At 51.4% G+C, this 20,121-nt stretch overlaps 11 protein-coding genes across 11 annotated transcripts; 3 read left to right on the top strand and 8 right to left on the bottom strand.

Moving 5' to 3' along the window:
- Window positions 1–530: 530 nt before the first annotated feature.
- Window positions 531–2,415, bottom strand: ACHE_70870S (ubiquitin carboxyl-terminal hydrolase family protein; the record flags this gene model as incomplete). The annotated part of the gene is made up of 2 exons (XM_043283250.1): window positions 531–1,696; window positions 1,746–2,415. 2 exons carry the CDS (start codon window positions 2,413–2,415, stop codon window positions 531–533), a joined length of 1,836 nt encoding a protein of 611 aa, XP_043140549.1.
- Window positions 2,416–2,784: 369 nt separating this feature from the next.
- On the bottom strand, window positions 2,785–3,572 carry pre1 (proteasome core particle subunit beta 4; the record flags this gene model as incomplete). The annotated part of the gene is made up of 3 exons (XM_043283249.1): window positions 2,785–2,862; window positions 2,920–3,508; window positions 3,571–3,572. Coding segments are annotated over 3 exons (669 nt in total).
- Window positions 3,573–3,896: 324 nt separating this feature from the next.
- RRP9 (ribosomal RNA-processing protein RRP9) lies at window positions 3,897–5,824 on the top strand (the record flags this gene model as incomplete). Its single annotated transcript, XM_043283248.1, has 2 exons — window positions 3,897–4,262; window positions 4,319–5,824. 2 exons carry the CDS (start codon window positions 3,897–3,899, stop codon window positions 5,822–5,824), a joined length of 1,872 nt encoding a protein of 623 aa, XP_043140547.1.
- Window positions 5,825–6,137: 313 nt separating this feature from the next.
- ACHE_70867S (sugar porter family MFS transporter) lies at window positions 6,138–7,860 on the bottom strand (the record flags this gene model as incomplete). Its single annotated transcript, XM_043283247.1, has 2 exons — window positions 6,138–7,544; window positions 7,615–7,860. The coding sequence occupies 2 exons, from the start codon at window positions 7,858–7,860 to the stop codon at window positions 6,138–6,140; spliced, it is 1,653 nt and encodes a 550-aa protein (XP_043140546.1).
- A 730-nt stretch (window positions 7,861–8,590) lies between these two features.
- Window positions 8,591–10,321, bottom strand: ACHE_70866S (uncharacterized protein; the record flags this gene model as incomplete). Its single annotated transcript, XM_043283246.1, has 1 exon — window positions 8,591–10,321. One exon carries the CDS (start codon window positions 10,319–10,321, stop codon window positions 8,591–8,593), a length of 1,731 nt encoding a protein of 576 aa, XP_043140545.1.
- An 86-nt stretch (window positions 10,322–10,407) lies between these two features.
- On the bottom strand, window positions 10,408–11,097 carry ACHE_70865S (uncharacterized protein; the record flags this gene model as incomplete). Its single annotated transcript, XM_043283245.1, has 2 exons — window positions 10,408–10,926; window positions 10,993–11,097. 2 exons carry the CDS (start codon window positions 11,095–11,097, stop codon window positions 10,408–10,410), a joined length of 624 nt encoding a protein of 207 aa, XP_043140544.1.
- Window positions 11,098–11,611: 514 nt separating this feature from the next.
- Window positions 11,612–12,358, top strand: ACHE_70864A (RraA family protein; the record flags this gene model as incomplete). The annotated part of the gene is made up of 2 exons (XM_043283244.1): window positions 11,612–11,665; window positions 11,732–12,358. The coding sequence occupies 2 exons, from the start codon at window positions 11,612–11,614 to the stop codon at window positions 12,356–12,358; spliced, it is 681 nt and encodes a 226-aa protein (XP_043140543.1).
- A 121-nt stretch (window positions 12,359–12,479) lies between these two features.
- ACHE_70863S (uncharacterized protein) lies at window positions 12,480–15,139 on the bottom strand (the record flags this gene model as incomplete). The annotated part of the gene is made up of 6 exons (XM_043283243.1): window positions 12,480–12,482; window positions 12,548–12,711; window positions 12,776–13,692; window positions 13,748–14,857; window positions 14,907–15,004; window positions 15,053–15,139. 6 exons carry the CDS (start codon window positions 15,137–15,139, stop codon window positions 12,480–12,482), a joined length of 2,379 nt encoding a protein of 792 aa, XP_043140542.1.
- A 434-nt stretch (window positions 15,140–15,573) lies between these two features.
- ACHE_70862S (uncharacterized protein) lies at window positions 15,574–16,576 on the bottom strand (the record flags this gene model as incomplete). Its single annotated transcript, XM_043283242.1, has 2 exons — window positions 15,574–16,204; window positions 16,263–16,576. 2 exons carry the CDS (start codon window positions 16,574–16,576, stop codon window positions 15,574–15,576), a joined length of 945 nt encoding a protein of 314 aa, XP_043140541.1.
- A 795-nt stretch (window positions 16,577–17,371) lies between these two features.
- On the bottom strand, window positions 17,372–17,947 carry ACHE_70861S (uncharacterized protein; the record flags this gene model as incomplete). Its single annotated transcript, XM_043283240.1, has 1 exon — window positions 17,372–17,947. One exon carries the CDS (start codon window positions 17,945–17,947, stop codon window positions 17,372–17,374), a length of 576 nt encoding a protein of 191 aa, XP_043140540.1.
- A 710-nt stretch (window positions 17,948–18,657) lies between these two features.
- ACHE_70860A (uncharacterized protein) lies at window positions 18,658–19,735 on the top strand (the record flags this gene model as incomplete). The annotated part of the gene is made up of 3 exons (XM_043283239.1): window positions 18,658–18,739; window positions 18,798–19,515; window positions 19,567–19,735. 3 exons carry the CDS (start codon window positions 18,658–18,660, stop codon window positions 19,733–19,735), a joined length of 969 nt encoding a protein of 322 aa, XP_043140539.1.
- Between the last annotated feature and the right edge of the window lie 386 nt (window positions 19,736–20,121).

The following is a 20,121-nucleotide window of genomic DNA, read 5'->3' as shown; positions in this document are numbered from 1 at the left end:
CTTCAAGTGAATGACGAATCTTTACATCTATCATTCCCTTGTAATCTTGCTATTGAATCCCAAGGCAAAGGGTTCAAGTAATTGTTCCACATGATTTGAGCTTGTTCCATCCACTTGATACCTGTGTCCGATGAATGCTCATGTAAGAGCTTTTGTAGCATCTGCAGATAGGTGCTCGTAGCATGGCAGTAGACGAATTGATCGAAAAGATGTCGCGGCACCAATTTGATTGAGTCAACGCCCAACAGGCCAGGTAGAACAAATGTCATCTCGACGACACTGGGGATTAGAAAGCCAGTACACTGGATAACGAACCAAGAATCGGTAGACTGTGACGGGTATGAGAACGGCAGAAGTAGGAGTTGGCAAGCGGAAAGCTGAAGGAGGCCCTAAGTTTTTGTCTATTGATGACATTGGCCGCAATAGCGTGAATGCTTCATTTGCAGGAATTCCTCTGGATACGATAGTATGCATTTCATATTACAGTAGAAGTATAGCCACGGATCACTCCCATCTCTTGATCTTGATATCTACCTAGCCGCCTTCTTTCCCTTCTTATTCCCCATCCCAGGAACCTTCCTCCGCTCCCAAACCATCAAATACCCTTCCTTTGTGAAAAGCGTCTCGCTCTCCGCCTTCTTAACAACCAGATCTTGAACCTCCAACCATTCCGGTCCCCTCGCTTCACCACCACGCTCGCTCGCTTGTCGCTTATTCTCCGTCTCCATCGCTTTATCATGCAGCTGCACAAGCCAATTGACCCTCTCAGTACCGGCGCCGGCACCGGTCGAGGAGACGCCAGAGGCAGCGTTGACGCCCTTTTCAGCTGCTTCTTCTCTAGCACCGGGGGCGGTGACGGTGGGGTCGAGAATGACGTTTGCCACGAGGTCGTAAAGGATGGGTTCTCCCGGAGGCCAGATGGCGGGGTTTGGCTCTACGTAGGGAGACATGTCGAGGGAGCGGGTTGAGGGGAAGGTGACGATGGTGGGGTTCCGTTCTGAGACGAAGCGGTTCTTGCTGAAGCGCTTGACATGAAAGAGGAGATAAGGTGGGAGAGGGTGTAGCAGGCGGTGCCGGACACGGTGTGCGAGTTTCTCGGATGCGGTGATACCGTTGTATTTGTTCAGTAGGTTGGTCAAAGGAACTTGAGGAATGATCGATTCCCGGTTGGAGGACTGGAAGAGGGGCGTTGGTGGGAGATCAAGTGTGAGGATGAGGAAAGGCGTGGTTTGACTGTTGATAGTGCCAGACTCGGTGAACACTAGACGGGCATTCTGGGTATCCGAATGTGCCGTGATGGCCTGGCTCTCGATTTTAAGATGACCTTGAAACGCCGCTTGAACCACGCTTGTTGGTGTCGACGAAGGCTTTTTCGAACCTCCCAGGGAAAGATGCAAATTGTTCAAGAACCAGGACAAGAAGTCAACTGGATCGGATTGCTGGGTAAGCGTGAAGCGCTTAGATGACCGTAATGCAATCTCCTGGAGCAGTTCGTGTGGCGATACGTGTGATCGGAATGCTCTAGGGTTCCAAAGTTTTCGGACGAGAGTACTGAATCGAAGTGCCAGTTGTGGTGTGCCTGGCGTAGGAAACTCGTGTAGGAGAAAGAAATTACGAATGGGATGGACATGCGCCAGGAGCTGAACTACCACGTTCAGATAATCGTTCGCTTTGATGTTGTTCATGCCGACAAAACCTATGAATGTCAGTGACAGTTCTCCTTGCGCATGGTTTCTCGAACGTACCCGGTCTATAGCGGTTTCCAGCTAGATCAAAAGCATCCCGAACCTCCTTGTCCAACTTCGAGACATCCTCCTTCGCAAAGTGCGGATCCACGACGTACTTAATATCATCCAAACTTCGATTCTTGACCTCATATCCTTCTGGTAACACATACACCTTTTTCGTTCCCATGTTGATAAAAACGTGATGCGCGACCTCAAGAGCATGGAAATAGGCATGCGACTTTGGCCCTCTACCCGTATAGTACTTCCCGCAAACCAAACAAGCGTAAACATTGATATTCGACAGACTAACGGAGCACAGCTTCTCGAAATCGAAGTCAAGAATCCCGCGGTTGACCGTATCAAGGTAAAGGTCACTGTATCCCTCCATAGGTTCGAACTGCCGTTTCGGAGCCGCGATGGCCGGCGCATCCTCGTCGATATCCGATTCGTCCTCGTCATCCCGCGCAACTTCATTCAATGCCTCTCCTTCCTTGTCTGCCGCAGCTAGCACATTCTTTCCATTGCGATCATGTTGTTCGAGGTCCTGGCCGCTGGCGCGTTCCGCAGGCACAGCTCCGTTGCGGGGATCATCTTCGGGGAGTTCGTCTTCCACGCGAGCTCTTTTGGAGGCCGGAGACCCGACCGGTTGGCCTTCTTCGAGCGGTAAGTCTGCCGGTCTCTTTGACATAACGGCAATTGCGTTGTGGTGGATGGGATTCAAGTAAAAAGCTGTGTTGTGAAATCGTCGAAGTCGCGGTTGCAGAGCTTAATGCAAACAAGGCAAACACTATGATCAGTCCAAACAAGACAAACAAGGCAAACTGTCAACAATATGACGCAGTGCAAGGACGATATGAAGACGAACTGAATTTACGACTACAGCGAGAAGCACCATACGGTAATATCATTTTATTCGTTCTACCGAGTCACTGACGACTACATGTCTGTCAAAATCATGGTAATACCCGCCATGCAACCGATTTCATAAAGAAGCGTCCCATAATAATAAAAAAAAAATTTCGAGAAACGTGGTATGATACAACAACGCTGGCATCGATTAAGCGCTCGTGACGATTCGGTTATTGTCAAAGTCTACTTCTTTCACGCCGTCTTTCGAGATCACCTTGACCAGAACCTAGAAGACCACGTCAGTCACCAGTTAAACAAGCAATCTATGAAGATAGGCACGTACACCCTTGTAGTCGATCGGCAGTCGGCGCTTCAGTTCGTCGGTACACATCCCGAGGAGCTTCAAGCCTTGCTCCAGATTAATATCGGGATGGTGGTGTTTGTCGAGAATGGACAAGCAATAGAACTGTGCGTAACCGTGGGCGGCATAAGGCACCGGAGCCAGCGACGCCAAGTAATCCACCCAATACAGACTCGGTTCTTGTGAAATCGGATCCATTCCACCAAGCAGCAAGTTGACCATGTAAGGACTCCGCGATCTCAAACTTCGTGCCAATTCTCCCCGGACAAAGTGGGCCACCGCGTTAGGACTTAGTTCGGCGTCGTTCCGCATCGTGTATAGTTGGATGTTTGCTTGGATGTATTCGGCGAATTGCACTATCCAAGACAGATGGATTAGCTTGGATAGTCCTACTTTCCGTATGTTCCACTCACCTGTATCTCCCGCCTCCCCCGAGAAAGCCATGACGGTGTTCTTGTTCAACTGCCGTGTCTTATCATCCTCAGCCTTGATAATTGTCGGTCCGCGCATTGAGGCCTTGGAGGCGGCCAGAATGACAAAGTCCTTGCCGGTGATACCAAGTAGAACCTCCCTGTAGGTGTCAGTGATCTCACCATGATCATCAAAGCAGATATCAAAAGGGAAGAAACTCACATATTTTCTTATCCTGTCCGGTAAGTAGAATCAAGAGAGAAGAAATATTAAATCGGAAGAAAATAGCAGGATAAGCAGGTGAAGCTGTTCTCTGGAGCTGGTTGCTGGAGCTGCTGAGGTTGGGCGAGGAGCTGTCCTGCTGAGTCAGCACCTGGCTGCATCGAATCGGGTCACCGCCTGCACGTGCACTGACCAGCGGCAGAAAAAAAAGAAAAAGAATCGAAGTCGAAAAAAACAGCAAGAGTCCCTCGTGAAGACGTTGAAGACGTTCCATTCGTCGCGAATCCTTCTCAGTGACTCTTTCCGTGCAGTCGCTGAAACCCGCCATGTCGTCGTTTTTCACAGTACCCGCTTCCCAGAAAAAGCGAAAGAGGGAGGACCGCGCCGCAGCTCCGGGCTCGAAGAAGCGAGGTGTTGATGCAAATGGCGATTCGGGCGCCAAGGGTCGAGGCGCAAGGAAACAGAGAGATGAATCTGTCTCGGGGAGCGACATTGACGAAGACGAAGCCAGCACAGCATCAAGGTCCGAGGATGAGAGTGGCTCGGACGACGAAGACGAGACGGCCGCCGAACGGAGGTTGAAGCTTGCGGAACGATATCTGGAAAATGTCCGAGACGAAGTGGATGAGGTGGGCTTCGACGCGGCCGAGATTGACCGAGACTTGATTGCGGAGAGGTTAAAAGAGGATGTGGTATGTTTCGCCTGCGCCAATTGAGCCATATGAGGGCGACTAACCGGTTTGCGCAGGATGAATTCAAAGGACGGGGATACCGTCAAATTGCTTCGGATTTGGCATTTTCATCAGCATCCCACTCGTTATTCCGTGCAGATACCCAGTCGACTACCTCTATTGCCGTCCATGCGCCGTTTGTCTACACCGTTTCTAAAGATAAGGCCTTGATCAAATGGGAACTCGCTAGCCCTGAAAATCATACACCCTCGTCGGAAAATTCGAAACGACCCCCACGGCCGCAGCGAAAGAAGCCTAAGAAAGTGAAGTACGTCCGAGGTGTGCAAAAGGTGGAGGAGACTGGTGAAGAGCATGGCCATACGAAGAACATTCTGTCGCTTGCTGTGTCGCCATCTGGGAAGTTTCTGGCTACCGGTGGAGAGGACAATAAGTTGATCATCTGGGACGCAGCGACATTGACGCCATTGAAGACCTTTACGCAACATCGGGACACGGTTAGCGGACTTGCCTTTGCCCGGCACATCTCTACCATGAGCTCGGGTGAACAGTTGTTCTCTGGATCGTATGACCGTACGATCAAGGTATGGTCGGTGAGCAGTGCTGGGCATGCTTATGTGGAAACTCTCTTTGGACACCAAGACAATGTCGCTTCGGTGGCGGCCATGACTATCGACCAATGTGTCAGTGTCGGCGCCCGCGACCGCACTGCTCGACTGTGGAAGGTGGTGGAAGAAGCACAGCTCGTCTTCCGCGGTGGGGCTTCCAAGAATGCAGCTTATCACGAAAACAACCTGGACTGCATTGCCCCTCTCCCACCTAACCACTTTGTCACTGGCTCCGACTCGGGCTCTTTGGCCCTGTGGTCCATCCACAAGAAGAAGCCGCTACATGTCATCCCTCTCGCTCACGGCCTCGACCCTGTACCTCCCCTCGAAGATCTCTCCTCCGAACTTGATCAGCAAACAGCTGGGACTAATTCCCGACACCTCCGCCCCATGCCCCGCTGGATCACCGCGCTCACTACTGTTCCTGGCACGGATATCGTCCTCAGCGGCAGCTGGGACGGTTGGATCCGAGCATGGAAAATCTCCGAAGACAAGAAGGTCATCCTCCCGCTGGGCACGGTAGGCGGTGGCGCCTCCTCGGAACCCGATACCCCCTCTTTCCAACTGAAGCAGAACCTCGCATTCGACGCTACGAATGACGACGACAACATGGCAATTGACAACTTTCCTGTATCGCAGTCGAGTGCTGCCAAGGAAGCCGAACCACTTATCAAGGGCGTCATAAACGACATTGCCGTCTTCGAACGCCGGAACGATACCGCCAGACCAGACCAACCTCTCGAGTCCAAGTCCAAGTCCAAGTCCAAGCCCAAGCCCAAGGAATCCGAGACAAGAGGCTTGTGTGTTGTCGCTGCCGTCGGGAAAGAACACCGTCTTGGACGCTGGAAATGCTACGCGAATAGTTCTAACGCCGATTCTATTCCTGAAGGCCGGAATGGCGCTGTGGTGTTTGAAGTTCCTTTCGCGTCTGACCAGACGAAGAAGGCTTCTTCGTAGCCTCCCAACTAATAGAATTAAGGGGAGTGTGTGTTATCGCATTATAAAAAGGGGGTTTCTCGTACTTTGTGTCCGGCGTTGGGATTGTATGTTGCATGTATGTATATATGCTTGGATAGCTTGATGTCACTGATATCGTAAAACACTGTTCTTTAGACCATCCAGTCACATGACGATCGTAGCTAGCCCTAACTGGTTGCGTTGAAATTAACAAGGCATATCATCCATATCCATTCAATATCTGTGGTCATAACCTTTTCATAACGTGAAATAACCCGGACCACCCAAAGCAGGTACCAGACCAACCAGCCACTTATGTCCTCCGCTCCACCACATTTTCAATCCTCTCTTCCCTCAACTTCTCACCAACACTAACACCAGACAACTGCCTCTCTAAATCACCCTCAAACTCCTTACCCACGACACCACTACCCCCACCCCCCTCCGGCACCCTCGCAAATCCAATTTTCCACCACGGCAACGAAAACAACTCATCCGTCCCCTCCATACTCCTCCCCTTACACTCGGGAAACGCAAAGAAGACCCAAACCGTCCCGACAAACGTAAACGCCGCAAACAATGCAAATGGGCCATACGAATGCATACTCAACGTCATATTCGGAAACCCGCGCGTGATTCCGAAATTCAGCAGATTCTGGAATATGAATGCGATGCTCACCACTGTGCCCCTGATACTTGTCGGGCAGATCTCGGATGTTGTTAGCGAGAACGCGGGCGCCCACCCGAAGCCGTAGCCGATTGCGAAGATGCAGATTGCGACGATGGCGACCCATGCTGCTGGGGAGGGGGATGCGGAGATGTCGGATGTGCCTAGGAAGGCGGCGAGATAGATCAGGCAGATTAGGTTTGTTGTTGAGCCGATGAGGAGGAGGGGGCGGCGGCCGAAACGGTCTGTTAATGCAAATGCGTATAGAAACACAGAGGCTAGCTTGATACAGCCATAGACGGCCGTGAAGAGGAGGACCTGGCGGTCGTTGAGGCCGATGGACTGGAGGATGGTAGGGGCGTAGTAAGTGATAGAGTTTCCGCCGGAGAAGATGAAGAACAGCTGGATTAGGGTTACGAAGAGGACGACTTTGCGGGTTGGGGGGTGGTGGACACAGAGTTTCATTAGGTGCTTTGTGGCGTCCCAGGCGCCTTGAGATTCTGCATTGGCGGTCATTTTGGCACGGAGTTCGGCCAATTCTTTGGCGAAGTATTCGTTATTTTCGTCGAGGCCGCCGCGAAGTCGGGAAAGGCTGGTTTTGGCTGCTTCGATGCGACCGCGCATCATTTGGTATCGGGGGCTTTCGGGGAAGAACGGTAGACCCAGGAATAGCATGATGGCCGGGATCAGTTGCAGGATCATGGTGACTCGCCATTGCCAGTTGGACTCCGCTGGTATGACAGACTGGGAAGCGTAGTTTATCCAGTAGCTCCCGGCGACACCAGCCATGATATTGACGTTGTAGAATGTTGTCATCATCCCTCGAAGCTCCAATGGAGCTACTTCGGATATGTAAATAGGGCCAACTGACATCCCAGAACCGGAGCCGATTCCAGACAGGACTCTCCCGACCAACAACTCAGACAGGGATCCAAAGTTGACAGCCATGAGGATAGAACCAATCGTATAGAATACAGCCGACAAGAGGATAACCGGCTTACGTCCGCGTCGTTCGCCGAGAGGACCTGCGATAATGACACCAAGAACTTGGCCCTATACCGAGAAAACAACATTAGCATTAATCCCGACCGTCAAAGTCAAATATAGACAAGGATAGACAAACCAATATCATCGACGACACAACCCATCCCTTATAATTCGACTCCGTGTCCTCAGGAATATCCGTCCACCCAAACTCCTTCACAAACGGATCCAGCTTCATCGCCCCAGAGATATTTGCCGTGTTAAACCCATGCAATCCCCCGCAATACGACGCCCAAATTGTCGCCAGCCAGATATACGACTTTCTCGCAGGAAGGGGGACGCGCTGTAAGGCATCTTTGGAAAGACCACCGCCGCCAGCGCCCATCGTCAGGTCAATGTAAACAAAAATGGCAATGAAACTGATACAAACAATGCAGCCAAGAAACGAGAATCCGGAATGCAGAGTTTCAGATTGGCAACTGGATAATGAATGCAGCTCGAGAATATGGCAACGAAACCCTTAAGTATCTTCTCTAGAACCAGGGCCTACCTACCCCAGCTAGACGCATTCTGGTTGCCGGTGGCCGTACTGTACAGCCATACAGGTCCATGCGCTGCGTGCAAAACAGACGGTCAACCGACAAGCGAGTACAAGTGTGGCAATCGACGCGTTGAATGCACTGTACGAGACCTGGATGAATCCGAAAAGGTGGAGTTGCATCACCCCAGAGCCGTCGATGGCATGTCATGGAGTAGTCCGGGGTTCTGGAGTACCCCGAGAGTGGGCTGGATTGCTAATGGTCGGCTGTGACTTGCAACTACTGGCTGAAGAGAGACTAAGCTTTGTGGGGTAAGGGCAGGCCTTAATGGAATCACCGTGGAAAGGACTTCGGCTCGCTTCCGTTCATTCGAGTATGGGTTTATGGTTCGGAAGATGCCAGCGGATTGCCGCAAAGACAATAGTTTTTATCCATACAGCAGCCAGAAATACAGAATGTGACGTTCAAAACTGCTGTTTGTGAGTTTGCATTAAACGCGGCTAGAGGCGCCGTTGTACACATACAGCAGACCCAGGTGTACACAAGAAATCATTGAAACCACTCTATTCTACAATCCTACCGAGCCCTACCCTTGATATAATTCAGCGCACTCCCCGCCCGCAGCCACCGAATCTGCCCACTATGATAACTATGATTCAACCTCGTCTCCCAAGCCTCTCCCTCCCTCGGGGTAACCCTCATAGTAACTTGCCTCCCAGGCTCCAACTCACCCTCATCCACCCCAATCAACTGAATCCGATCCCCATCCTTGATCCTATCATAATCAGCAACATCGTCAAAAGTAAGCGGCAACATGCCCTGCTTTTTCAGATTCGTCTCGTGGATCCGCGCGAACGAGCGAGCGATGATAGCAACTCCGCCTAGATACCGCGGTTCAAGGGCAGCATGTTCGCGCGAGGAGCCTTCGCCGTAGTTATGGTCGCCGATGATACACCAGCGGATGCCATGGTGTTGTAGATCACGAGCTACTTCGGGCACGACGCTGACTTCAGAGGTTAAGGGATGTCTGGTGTGACCCAGCATCTGCGGACTGCTAGGGAGGAAAGCATTTGTGGCCGTTGTGAGCATGTTGTTACTGATATTCTCGAGGTGACCGCGGTACTTGTACCAGGGTCCGGCGGGGGAGATGTGGTCTGTTGTGCATTTGCCTTGGACTTTGATGAGGAGTTGCATGTCATCTGCGCATCCAGGTTGCCAGGGTGGGAAGGGTGTCAGGAGTTGGAGACGGTCTGACTGGGGGTCGACGATGACTGATTCGGAAGAGCCGTCTGCCACTGGCTCTTGGAAGGTTTGTGCTCCTGTCTCGAAATCAAGGGGAAGCTCACGACCAACAGGAGGGTCGAACCGGAAGGGCTCTTGATTCCCTTCCTGAGGGATGTTGTCGGTGATGGGGTTGAAATCAAGACGGCCCGCATATGCGAACGCCGTGACTAATTCAGGCGACGTGACGAAGGAATGAGTAGCTGGGTTACTATCATGCCGGCCAACAAAGTTACGGTTGAAACTGGAGATAACCGAGTTCCTCTCCTTTCCGCGCACATCAACGTCTTTTCGATCCCAGGACCCAACACAAGGACCGCAGGAACTGCTGAGCACGACAGCCCCGGCATCTTGGAGCTCTTCAAATATCCCGTCTGCTTCAGCCGTAGCGCGGATTTTCTCGCTACCGGGTGTCAAGAGGAAGGGTGTTTTGAAGCTGGTTAAGCCCGCGGCACGGGCCTGGCGAACCAATTGACGAGCTTTGTCCAAGTCCTCATACGAGCTGTTTGTGCAGCTACCTACCATTGCATGGCTCAGTTCCTTCGGCCAGTTGCTGCCCGACACTGCGGACTTCAACTGCGAAATCGGGTGTGCAAGATCCGGCGTGAACGGTCCGTTGACGTGAGGTTCGAGCTCAGTCAGGTCAATCTCGATGACTTGGTCGTAGTAGTCATCTGATCCCTCGTCTGCTGTTAAAAGGACATTCTTAACCCCATTCGCCGCACTAGCAGCATATGCACGACCAGTCGCTGAGAGATACCGCGCAATAGCCTCCGAGTGAGGGAATATACACGACGTTGACCCAATCTCAGCAGACATATTACAGATAGTCGCCATAGCCGTCGCACCCAGTGTCTCAGTTCCCGGTCCGAAAAACTCAATGACCCGTCCTTTTCCGCCAGATACACTGAGGATTCCAGCAAGCTTGCAGATGATGTCTTTTGTCGATGTCCAGCCCTGAAGTTGGCCTGTGAGGCGGACTCCGACTACTTTCGGTGCCACCAGTTCCCATGGCATTCCGGACATGGCGTCGACTGCGTCTGCTCCTCCGACTCCTATACCGAGCATGCCCATTCCACCGGCGTTAGGGGTATGGGAATCAGTTCCGATGACTAAACCGCCTGGTCTGAACAGACGGAGTCAGCTTTTTCCCAGGAGTCATCACAGGCGAGAGTAGCCAGAACATACAGAGCATAATTCTCAAAAATAACTGTATGAATGATTCCCGACCCCGGCTTCCAAAACCCAATCCCATACTTCTTAGAAGCGCTGCTCAAGAAGTCATACACTTCTGCGTGCTCACCAAGAGCCCGTTGCATGTCCTCATCTGCGCCCTTTTCTGATATAATCAAGTGGTCACTGTGGACCGTTGTTGGTACTGCAACTCTTGGAAGCCCTGCGCTGATAAACTGCAACAAGGCCATGGTTGCAGTAGCATCGTGACAAGCAACGCGATCTGGCCGTAGTCCCAAGATTGTCTCTCCTCGCTCTATTGCTTCTAGCGACCAGGCGCGGTCGGTTGTTATGAGGTGGCTGTAGAGCAGTTTCTCGGTCAGAGTCAAGGGTCGTTTGGAGCCCTGCTTCAACGCATCAAGGTTATGGATTTGTTTGCCATAGTTCACGCCGAGGATCTTGTTCAAACCGGTGTCAGTGCGCATCCACGAGGATTAATGCTCCAATCCAAAGCAAGCATGTACCTGAGTCTGGTTCTCATGTGTCGCAAACCGTCTAACACTGACGGCGTTATTCCAGCATTGACCTAGTTGCGCTGTCCGTACCGACCGAGAGAGGTATTTCTGCATCTTGCAAGCTCGTCACTAGTCGCATAGATAGCAATTGGCTTAGGAATAGAACTAGTCGAAGAAAGAAGTGACAAAAGTAACGCGACAAATTCACCAGCGTAGAAAACTGCCAGCGATCACCGCGCCGAATTCTTCCTGGATTTCAGATCTTAAAACAACCGTCATCGTGCCTCGGATGATGATGCTCGACTTGATGTTGTTGGTCGAAACCTCTTGGGATCTATCCGATGGGGCGTGGAACGTTCCGAAAGCGCCCTCGGACTAGTCCACCGGAGCCCTCCGGGGTGGAACGCGGAGGCACCCAGGGGAAATGCGGAGTATGGATTCGCCCATCGGACTATGGAGATTGTAATATCATCGGCAGATGGGTGCAGGGGTCTTCCGCTTCGTCATGCGACAGTGCGTCGACCGGAGGTGATCGCGTAGTCGGAGAAATGGGATTGATGTATGCAATGTCTTCTGTCGCCTTCAACTTCTTCACCAGAGAAAGCTCTTGTACTCACACATCATAGTAATGGCTGCGCCGTCGAGATTCGTAAAAGCCCTCCAGGGGTTTGCCTCTTGTGACGTGAGTGTCCCAAGCCACCCAGCAACACAAGGAGAAAAACAGGCAGTTGACATACAATCAATCTAGATCGGAGATTCCCTCGTCAAGCTCAAGGTCCCCCATGGCGGCTACCTTTCTGGCCTAAAGATGTACCCTCCAGGCCTCCTCGCCCCAAATCACAAAATTTTCGGTCCTGCATACACAGTGCGCATGGTACCTGCCTCCGACAAGACCTCCCCAACACCACCGACCCATTTCGCCGACTCCATTCCAAAAGATGCGGTTGTCTTCGTCTCCCAGCCAAAGGGGCTCATCAGTGCTTGCTGGGGAGGACTCATGAGCACTCGCGCACAGAAGCTCGGGGCTGCAGGAGTCGTTATCGACGGTCGTTTCCGCGATATTTCTGAGCACCGCGAACTGGGGATGGTTCTCTTTGCGCGTGGTATTAGTATTCTTGGATCGAATACCTTCACGCGCTCGTCAGAGTTGAATGTGCCCGTATCGTATGGGAATGTAGAAGTCGGTGGAGAAGTCACGATTCGGCCTGGCGACTATATCATGGGTGATGTAGATGGGGTCGTGGTTGTGCCTGAAGATAAAGTAGAAGAGTGCATGCATCTCTGTCAAGAGAGATATGATATCGATGAGGAGACTCGGCGGTGCTTGGAGCGGGGAGAACCAATGGGTCCTACTATCAAGAGATTGAGGAAGTAGTTGATGTACAGTACTCAGAAGTACGAGTCACCCTTGTCAATAGGTATAACATCTGAAACTATATTCTCTTTTTTTTTTTTTTTTGCCATTTTTCCGTTTAACGAACCTGGTAAGTGGCGCGTTACTAGACATTGAAATCGTCGATTAATACCATTTCGAGAAAGTAGAGCCTGAGCGTAAAGTACTTACAGATCCAGAAAACGGATCCCAGCCCCAGTCTCCCTGTAAATATTCAGACAAAAAGTGCTCCATCGCAGGGTCGATGGCAAGAACTTCCGGACCGTCTGCCGACAGCCCATCACCAAGTAGGGAAGAATGGTCAATATTGTCGATTGATGATTCGAAACCGTGTACTTTGTGAATCAATGGTCAGCACCACGAAGGGCATATAAAGCAAGGATATGGGCCGCGACATACACATGGTATTAGACATGTGAGCATCCTGAGAGCCTGAAATCTGTGCCGAAGGCTCTAGTCGGCTTTGGGGTGCCACATGTTCTAGAGTCGAAACAAATGACGACGGCGCAGGGTGATTTGTCCCGGTCATTGGAGTTGGCGATATGAGATGACTCTCCAGGTTTCGCAATCCCTTCATAGTTATGTCCATTATTTTCTCAAAACTCTCCTTGCCCTTGCGCACAGAAGGCCACCACTGACCACCGATACTTAGTAAATTCGAGCACGTTCGAAGGTCTCGCAAGGCATCAGCAAAAGGAATTGTAGTTTGAAGGTTGCGGGATGCCCAGATGCAGTAGATTATGGTAGCACCTGAGGAGAAAATGCCATGGATGTTACGCCAGCTGTAGTATAACTGTTCTTCATTGTTCAGGTAGTGGTAGATACGCAGCCGCCGGCTTGAGCTTTGATAGCACAGGGACAAAGCTTGTTGTGTTGGCGATCGAAAGACTTGTGATGGCTGGTACAGCAGCGTAATTGCAGCGTGATACTGTAACTCAAGCTTAAGATTCTCGCAGTGAAGGATCAAGGATTCCTCTGTGTCTAGCCTTGGCACGGCACTCAATGAATCTGCTAGCCACCGATCGATATCGGTTTTGATACGTTGCTGGATCTTGTCAAGATCTGTAGGCCAGATAATGCTGTTCACCTGTGAAGGCAGGTGATAGAATAAGAGCTTTATTTCGGAGATAGATAAGTCCAATTGGGAACGGCGAATGGTAAACGCAAGATACTCGGCTGACGGCAGATGCACATTCAGATCTCCATCCATTGTGACTGGGGCATCATTGCTCGCCAAGTCATCCATTGTTGGTCGTCGTATATCAAACGTCTCGTCTCGAATTCCCAGCGGACGACCTTGAATTGTTGAAACGGACCTGGACAATGTCAGCTTTTCCACATTGTTCTACAGAGTTCATCGGACATAGATACCGGTCGAGTGAATAGACAGTGTAGAATATAAGCCTACGGACCGCAAGAGCAACAGGAGGAAGATCAGATGGGTCATTCGGTTCCCGATGCAAGCCCAAGTCAACGCAGTGAGACATGGCAATATGTACCAGAGTCCAAATATTAAGGCCAGCAGGCTCAGTCATGCCTTGAATAGCCAGTAGTAAGACCCCTTGTAATGCCGGGACCGAGATGTTGGAGAAACATTCCGAAGCCGCAAGCATTGCCATGCGGTAAAATCGTATTGGAGGGTGGTCAAAGTTTTTCTTCCGTGTGAGGACGGTTGCTGCAAGAGAAAACACCATGAAGACGTGAAAGACAGCAAAAGAGATTGAAATCGGCGTGAATGCGCGACCATTCACCACATCCATTTTGCCATTATAAGGGAAACGCTTGATATCATGAAGCCAGCCGTTTTGATCCAGCCGTGCAGGATCATACCCACGCTGGCCACAAGCATGCAGTGCATTATACGCATTAATCAATGAAGTAGGGTGGAGGAATGGGTGGTCGATGTGAATATACTGAAAGTAAACTGCCAGTAACCGATCCGCGTCCTCAGGGGAGGGAAGCTCGCGTTCTAGGCCCGCATAAAGTGATTGATACACACCGCTCGGACGATGCGGGGATGACATACGGCGTAGTCGGCGCGTTGCAGGAGACGGAGCCGGTCCAGACGTTTGAACATCAGCACCAGCCCCGATAAGTTTCATAAAAAGCAGTCCCGAAGATGATCCGAGATAATGCTTCTGCCTTGAGTCGGATTGCAGCGAGAGCATGCCCAGATCCATGGCTACTGTGCGCGCTTCGACAGATGGGGGTCGTTCAATCTCTGATTCTTCCATCGAGGCATGGGATCGCTTCCCTGTAGCAGGTCCTTCTACTGCGCTGGCCATCTCTGTACTCGAAGCTGCGCGCGGTGGAGTATCACTGACTGCGCTGCTGGGGCTCTGATGCGGCGGCCATGGCAGTGATGAGCCCTCAAAAAGATCCGCATCTATCTGGGGGCCTTTGGTCAAGTCAAAACTTGGGTCTAGAGCCCGAATCTTCTGCTCAAGCCACTTGATGCGCGAGCAACACTTGACGATATAACTGTCGGTTCTCAGAAATGATTCAACCAATTCATATTTTGAAGACTCACTCGCGGGGTATAGCCAGGTCATTGTTCCGAGAATCCACATCGACACAGGGAACATTTGCGCGCGCGCAATTCCCACAGGCTGGAAGACTTCCATCACACTGGTTCTAAGTTAGTTAGATGCACTCGTTCCCGGCATCGCAACGTACCTTTACTCGCTTAGCTCGACACCTACGACAAGCCACGCGGACCTTCTTTGCAGGCGGTGGCCCATTGCCCGGGGGGTCCATCACCATTCTAGCTGGCGGTGAGGATCACTGGTGATGGATGGTATCGATCGAGTAATCTCAACGAATATGGAGAAGTACGCGATGGGGACGTGCGTTCGTGGGGAAGGCTTGGCATCGATGCACAATGCGGTTATGTATGCACAAATTTATGCTCTCTCATTGGTTGCGATGTCGTATGATTTGTCTGACAGCTGCACTGGGGATGTTCAATTCTTGGCTACATCGTCTGTTCCACTGAAATCCCAACAGCACTTGCCGCAATGCAGAGTTTCATGATAGTCCGGTCGGGACACGGATTTCGCCGAGCAATCGCTATTGAGAAGCGCTCAATGTCATTATTTAAACGTATGTACGTGACATTAATTATAACGGGATATCACAGACACTTGGGACATAAACAGAAACGCAGAACATGGGTATATATACAACAAAAAACACAATCAACCAGAAAGCTCCGCGACCTGGTTTTGTCTCCTGCTGTCTCCTTGCAACTCAGCTGGTTGTGGTTGCGGCGCGAACTTCGCGGATGTATTCTCCAATTCCGACATAGCAGCAGGAACAGGACCGTGATAAGGCGCTGCACCTTGGCTCGGGTAAGGATTTGTGTATGCAGGTGCCGCGGCCGCTGCTATAGCAGGAGCAGGAGCAGCGTTCTTCTTGCTGGCCGCACGACGACGCAGGAACCAGAATGCAAGTAGAGCGAAGATGGCGAGTGCACCGACGCCAACACCAACACCGACACCGACCTTTCCACCCGTCGAGAGGCCGCTTGACCCGGAGTCTGATGCGGCTGAGTCTGAGGTCGATGTTGCGGTTGCTCCGGTGCCGGTGGAACCGGCTCCCGTGGTGGTTGCGGATACGAATAGGCTCGAATCTGTTGCTTGGAGTTGGATGGAGATGGGTTGCGCCCACATGGTTATTGGGCCCGAGACCTGGGTTCCTTGGTTCGTTTTGGGATCACGGACGGAGACGATAGTGGAGCTAGTTTTTGGGAACGAGCTGAGACATCCTGCGAAGATAGCCGACGGTAGATTGGAATAAAACATCGTCGAGGTGTAATACGAATAGTTTCTGCGAGTCACCGTTAGCTTCGTTTGGGCGTAGTATAGCAGACGATCGGGTCACATACGAGTAACAGCAAACGGCCGAAGTGGTCTTCCCATCAATGTGCACGTCGGCAGAGGTGTAGCCCACTGGACACCAACCCGGGCTGTAGACCTGAGGTGCTTCGGCTCTCCCAGACATGGCGAACCCGGTCGGAAAACAGGAACTGACTACCGACGCGACATTCTGCATCAACAAGCCATTAGGCACGTCGTTGTAGGCGGACGGCTCGTACTGCCAATCGGTCGTGCATTGTGTCGGTTGTGTGAAGACGGTGGTCAGGGGGATGGTGGTCGTTGAGGTGCGAGTGCTAGTGCTTGTTGTACTGCTAGCTGACATTCTGAGCCGTGGTGTGCCTGAGCGTTCCGTCTATTCAAGGAGCATCCAAGTCAAGTAGCGAAATTGCAGCCAGTACCAGACCACCGGGAGATGTACAGGTACGCTGTAGGAACTAGGAAAGAGGATAAAAAAAAAACGCGGGACTTGGCGAAAAGGAGGTGAGGCTCAATCATTATAAACAGCGAGACACAACCACGCTTTTTGAGCACTTTCTTTCTGCACCGCCAGAACCAGCGTTGATAAGCCAACAGCCCGTGTTCGGCAAGTCAGGGCGATGCTTCCCATTGGCGCGTGCTGCTGGACGATATTGGGCCTACGTCCCGAACCAGCATAGTGCTGAATCCTGAAGGATGCATATTAACGAACTTCGGCAAGGTCAATGTCAATTTCCGGTGGGGGTGGTCGGCAATCGACTCGGATGGTTGGCTGAGAGGCCAATGGCTGCAGAAATGGCGAATCAGCATAGGGTTGAGCCACGTTAAGGCCCGAAACAGATGGGATTAGCAGAGGGTGTTGAAGTGATTGGCGGTGGCTGATTTCCTCTCCGCTTGTGTGCCTTGTCTGATAAGATAATGTACCCAACAGGGAATGGACCTCTACTCCACTGATGTGGTCTTCAGGAAAGATTATATTTATCCTATGGCTTGGACTGCGTCAAGTTTGCCTTGAAAATAGCACTAATACGATGCCTCTATCTTCCCATGGCTCGAACGCAACTCCGTCCACTGGACAACATGTTCGTAAATAGTGAAACTAACAGCACCAGAGACCTACGCACACGTCAGGAATCATACTCTAATCATGCATCGGAGATGAACCTACACTCAACCTCGCCAAACGAGGCGTTGTCCCACGCCAAAGAGCAAAAACACTCTCACTCCGAATCACAGACCGCAAACAGTCCCAGGAACCACAATACCGCTCATGACCATCCAAGGCTTGCAACCGAGTCTTGATCGTATCGAACGGCATCGTTGCATACACGGTAACCACACCAGCCAGTGCACCCGCAACCCCTGTGTTCATAGACTGGAGAGCTCCGGCATTCTCTCTGGAGAACATGGCATCTATCTGTCCAAGGAATAACCGATAGCTGGTAAACCGTACCATCGCATTCGCCGATTGCTTCAGTGTCACTGGCACCACACCCCGGTATAACCCAGACACACCCTCTTGCGCAAGACAAGTCCGGATCGCATGGCTGGCAGAGCGGTAGATTCGAGGCCCGGCCTGGTCGTCGATGATCTTGGTCTTCAGGGTCTCACCAGGTGTGACGACGAGTACACTTTCCGCGATACCCGCCAACAGTCCAGCTCCTAGGCTACCTAGGAGGGTTGTCTTCGTTTTTCCGGAGACGGTCTCAGTTGGCATAAACCGACAGACGGTATCGAAGGTAACGAATCGAACGCCAGATTTGGATGCGTTGGAGGCGCAGAAACCTAAGCTTCCGGTGTACAATGTTGAAAGACCATGCTGTCTGATTGTGCTCGTCAATAATAGGAGGGGTGACTGGCGGGCGGCTGTGCTGTTTTCTTGGAATAGCTGTTGGCGAGTTTTGAGGTATTCCGTGGGATACTGGTATAGTCAGCGTTGACGGTTTTGTAGATGGCTGCAAGCTGCAAGGTACAGACAGTAAGGAGACTCTCCATACCACCGGCAGCACCACCGGCGAGGATTGATTGCCACGGCGAGACTTGATTTTTTGAGGACATTATGTCATACCACATAGAGACGTGTTTAGGGCATGGCCCAATCCGACCAATTGGTACTATGCGACATTTATACTAATTGAACCAAGCAGTATCGCTCATAGTAAAATTCGAAAGGAGGATTTCGGAATAACACTCTTCTTCCAACCGACTGTCTCATCCCGATATGGTTGATCGTAGCCGACTAGGAACGCTCCGAAGCTGTTCATGGACTGCCCGGAGCGCTCCGTGAGGGGATAACCCCAACATGCGATACAACATTGATTGCCGAAGTTATCACGCATTGCAGTACGCAATACATGATATATTAATATTAGAAACTCACCTGCAAGATGTGTTCTAGTAAACACTAACGCAACAACTTCAGTCAGAATGACCATCGCATACACCAGCACCATCGCATCCGACCTCTTCCCCAACGGAGGATGGGACGTCCACCACCACATCTTCGACCGTACGCTCCAAACAAACCCATTCCCTTTCCGATCCAAACACATTCCTGACGCTCACAGCAACAAAATTCACCTACGCCCCCGACCGCCACCTAACCCCACCCCCGGCAACAATTCCCCAATTCCTCGCCTTCAAGTCCCGCCTAGGCATCACAAACTCCGTCCTAACCCACGGCCTCTCCTACGGCGCAGACTGCACATCGCTAAAGTCCTTCGTCGCAGAACTCATCACCACCGCACCCGCCACGAAGGGCGTTGGCGTGATTGACCCGTCCACCGTGACGGGTGATGAGTTGAACGCTATGCATGCGGCCGGGGTGCGCGGTATACGGGTGAATTTGTACAAGTATCAGGCGATGCATGATGTGGAGAGGCAGAAGACTGCGTTGCGGGAGCATGCACGCGCTATTCGGGACCATGAGGATGCGAAGCGGTGGAGTTTGGCGTTTACGCATACGCATCCTGAGTTCTGGGGCGAACTTAGCCCTGTCGTTGAGGGAGTGCTGGTGCCAGAGGGAATTGCGTTGGTGACTGATCATTTTGCGTTGCTTAAGGGGAGTAGCATGCTTAACTCTGATCCACAGAATGGGAAGGTAAATGTGACGCAGCAACCTGGGTTCAGGGAGATTTTGGAGTTAGTCCGCGCTGGGCATCTTTATATCAAGCTCAGTGCGCCGTATCGGGTGAGTAATCTGGCGCCGGGATATGAGGATTTGAAGCCGGTGGTGAGGGCTTTTGTGGATGCGAATCCGGAGCGGATTCTTTGGGGGAGTGATTGGTATGTCTTCTCTTGTTCTGGCTGTTTTGGACAGTGGTGCTAACTACGAAGGCCGCATACGCCGCATATGAAAGTGCGGACGCGCGAAGAGGCATTGCGCGAGACAGAGTACCTGGTCGTTGATGATTTGGCATGGCTAAAAAGTCTACGGTCGTGGTTGTCGGCTGAAGAATGGCATCTCATAATGGTCTCGAATCCAAAGACACTGTACGGTTGGTAAGAAAGATGGAGTGGTAAACGCTACCAAGCATGTCCAATGATGCACCTGTCTATAAATAGTATATTGAAGCCAAGGCTTTTTACCTACCGATATAGTCTCGGACTAACGCCATAAAGCATATTCCATGAAAGCAAACCATCATCCCTCGCTGAGACTCCAATTCCAAAACCAATGCAAAGAGGGGTATTTGCGAAGTTTTCTTAAATCATAATGTCTGCCGAATTGCTGTTTTGTGTAAGCCATATCCGAGCGCCGTATTGCTGAATCCCGAAAGAGAACGAATAAATAAACGAATCGCAGAGGCCCGCTGCCCGTAATCATGACCAAACCAATCATCGTAAAACTCTATATCCTTCATTGAGGGAGCGGTTGAACACTTGAAGTAT

Source organism: Aspergillus chevalieri, chromosome 7 (genome assembly GCF_016861735.1).
Source record: "Aspergillus chevalieri M1 DNA, chromosome 7, nearly complete sequence".
Classification (NCBI taxonomy): domain Eukaryota; kingdom Fungi; phylum Ascomycota; class Eurotiomycetes; order Eurotiales; family Aspergillaceae; genus Aspergillus; species Aspergillus chevalieri.
The sequence above is the reverse complement of the archived record's forward strand: the minus strand, read 5'-3'. Positions and strand labels throughout refer to the sequence as shown.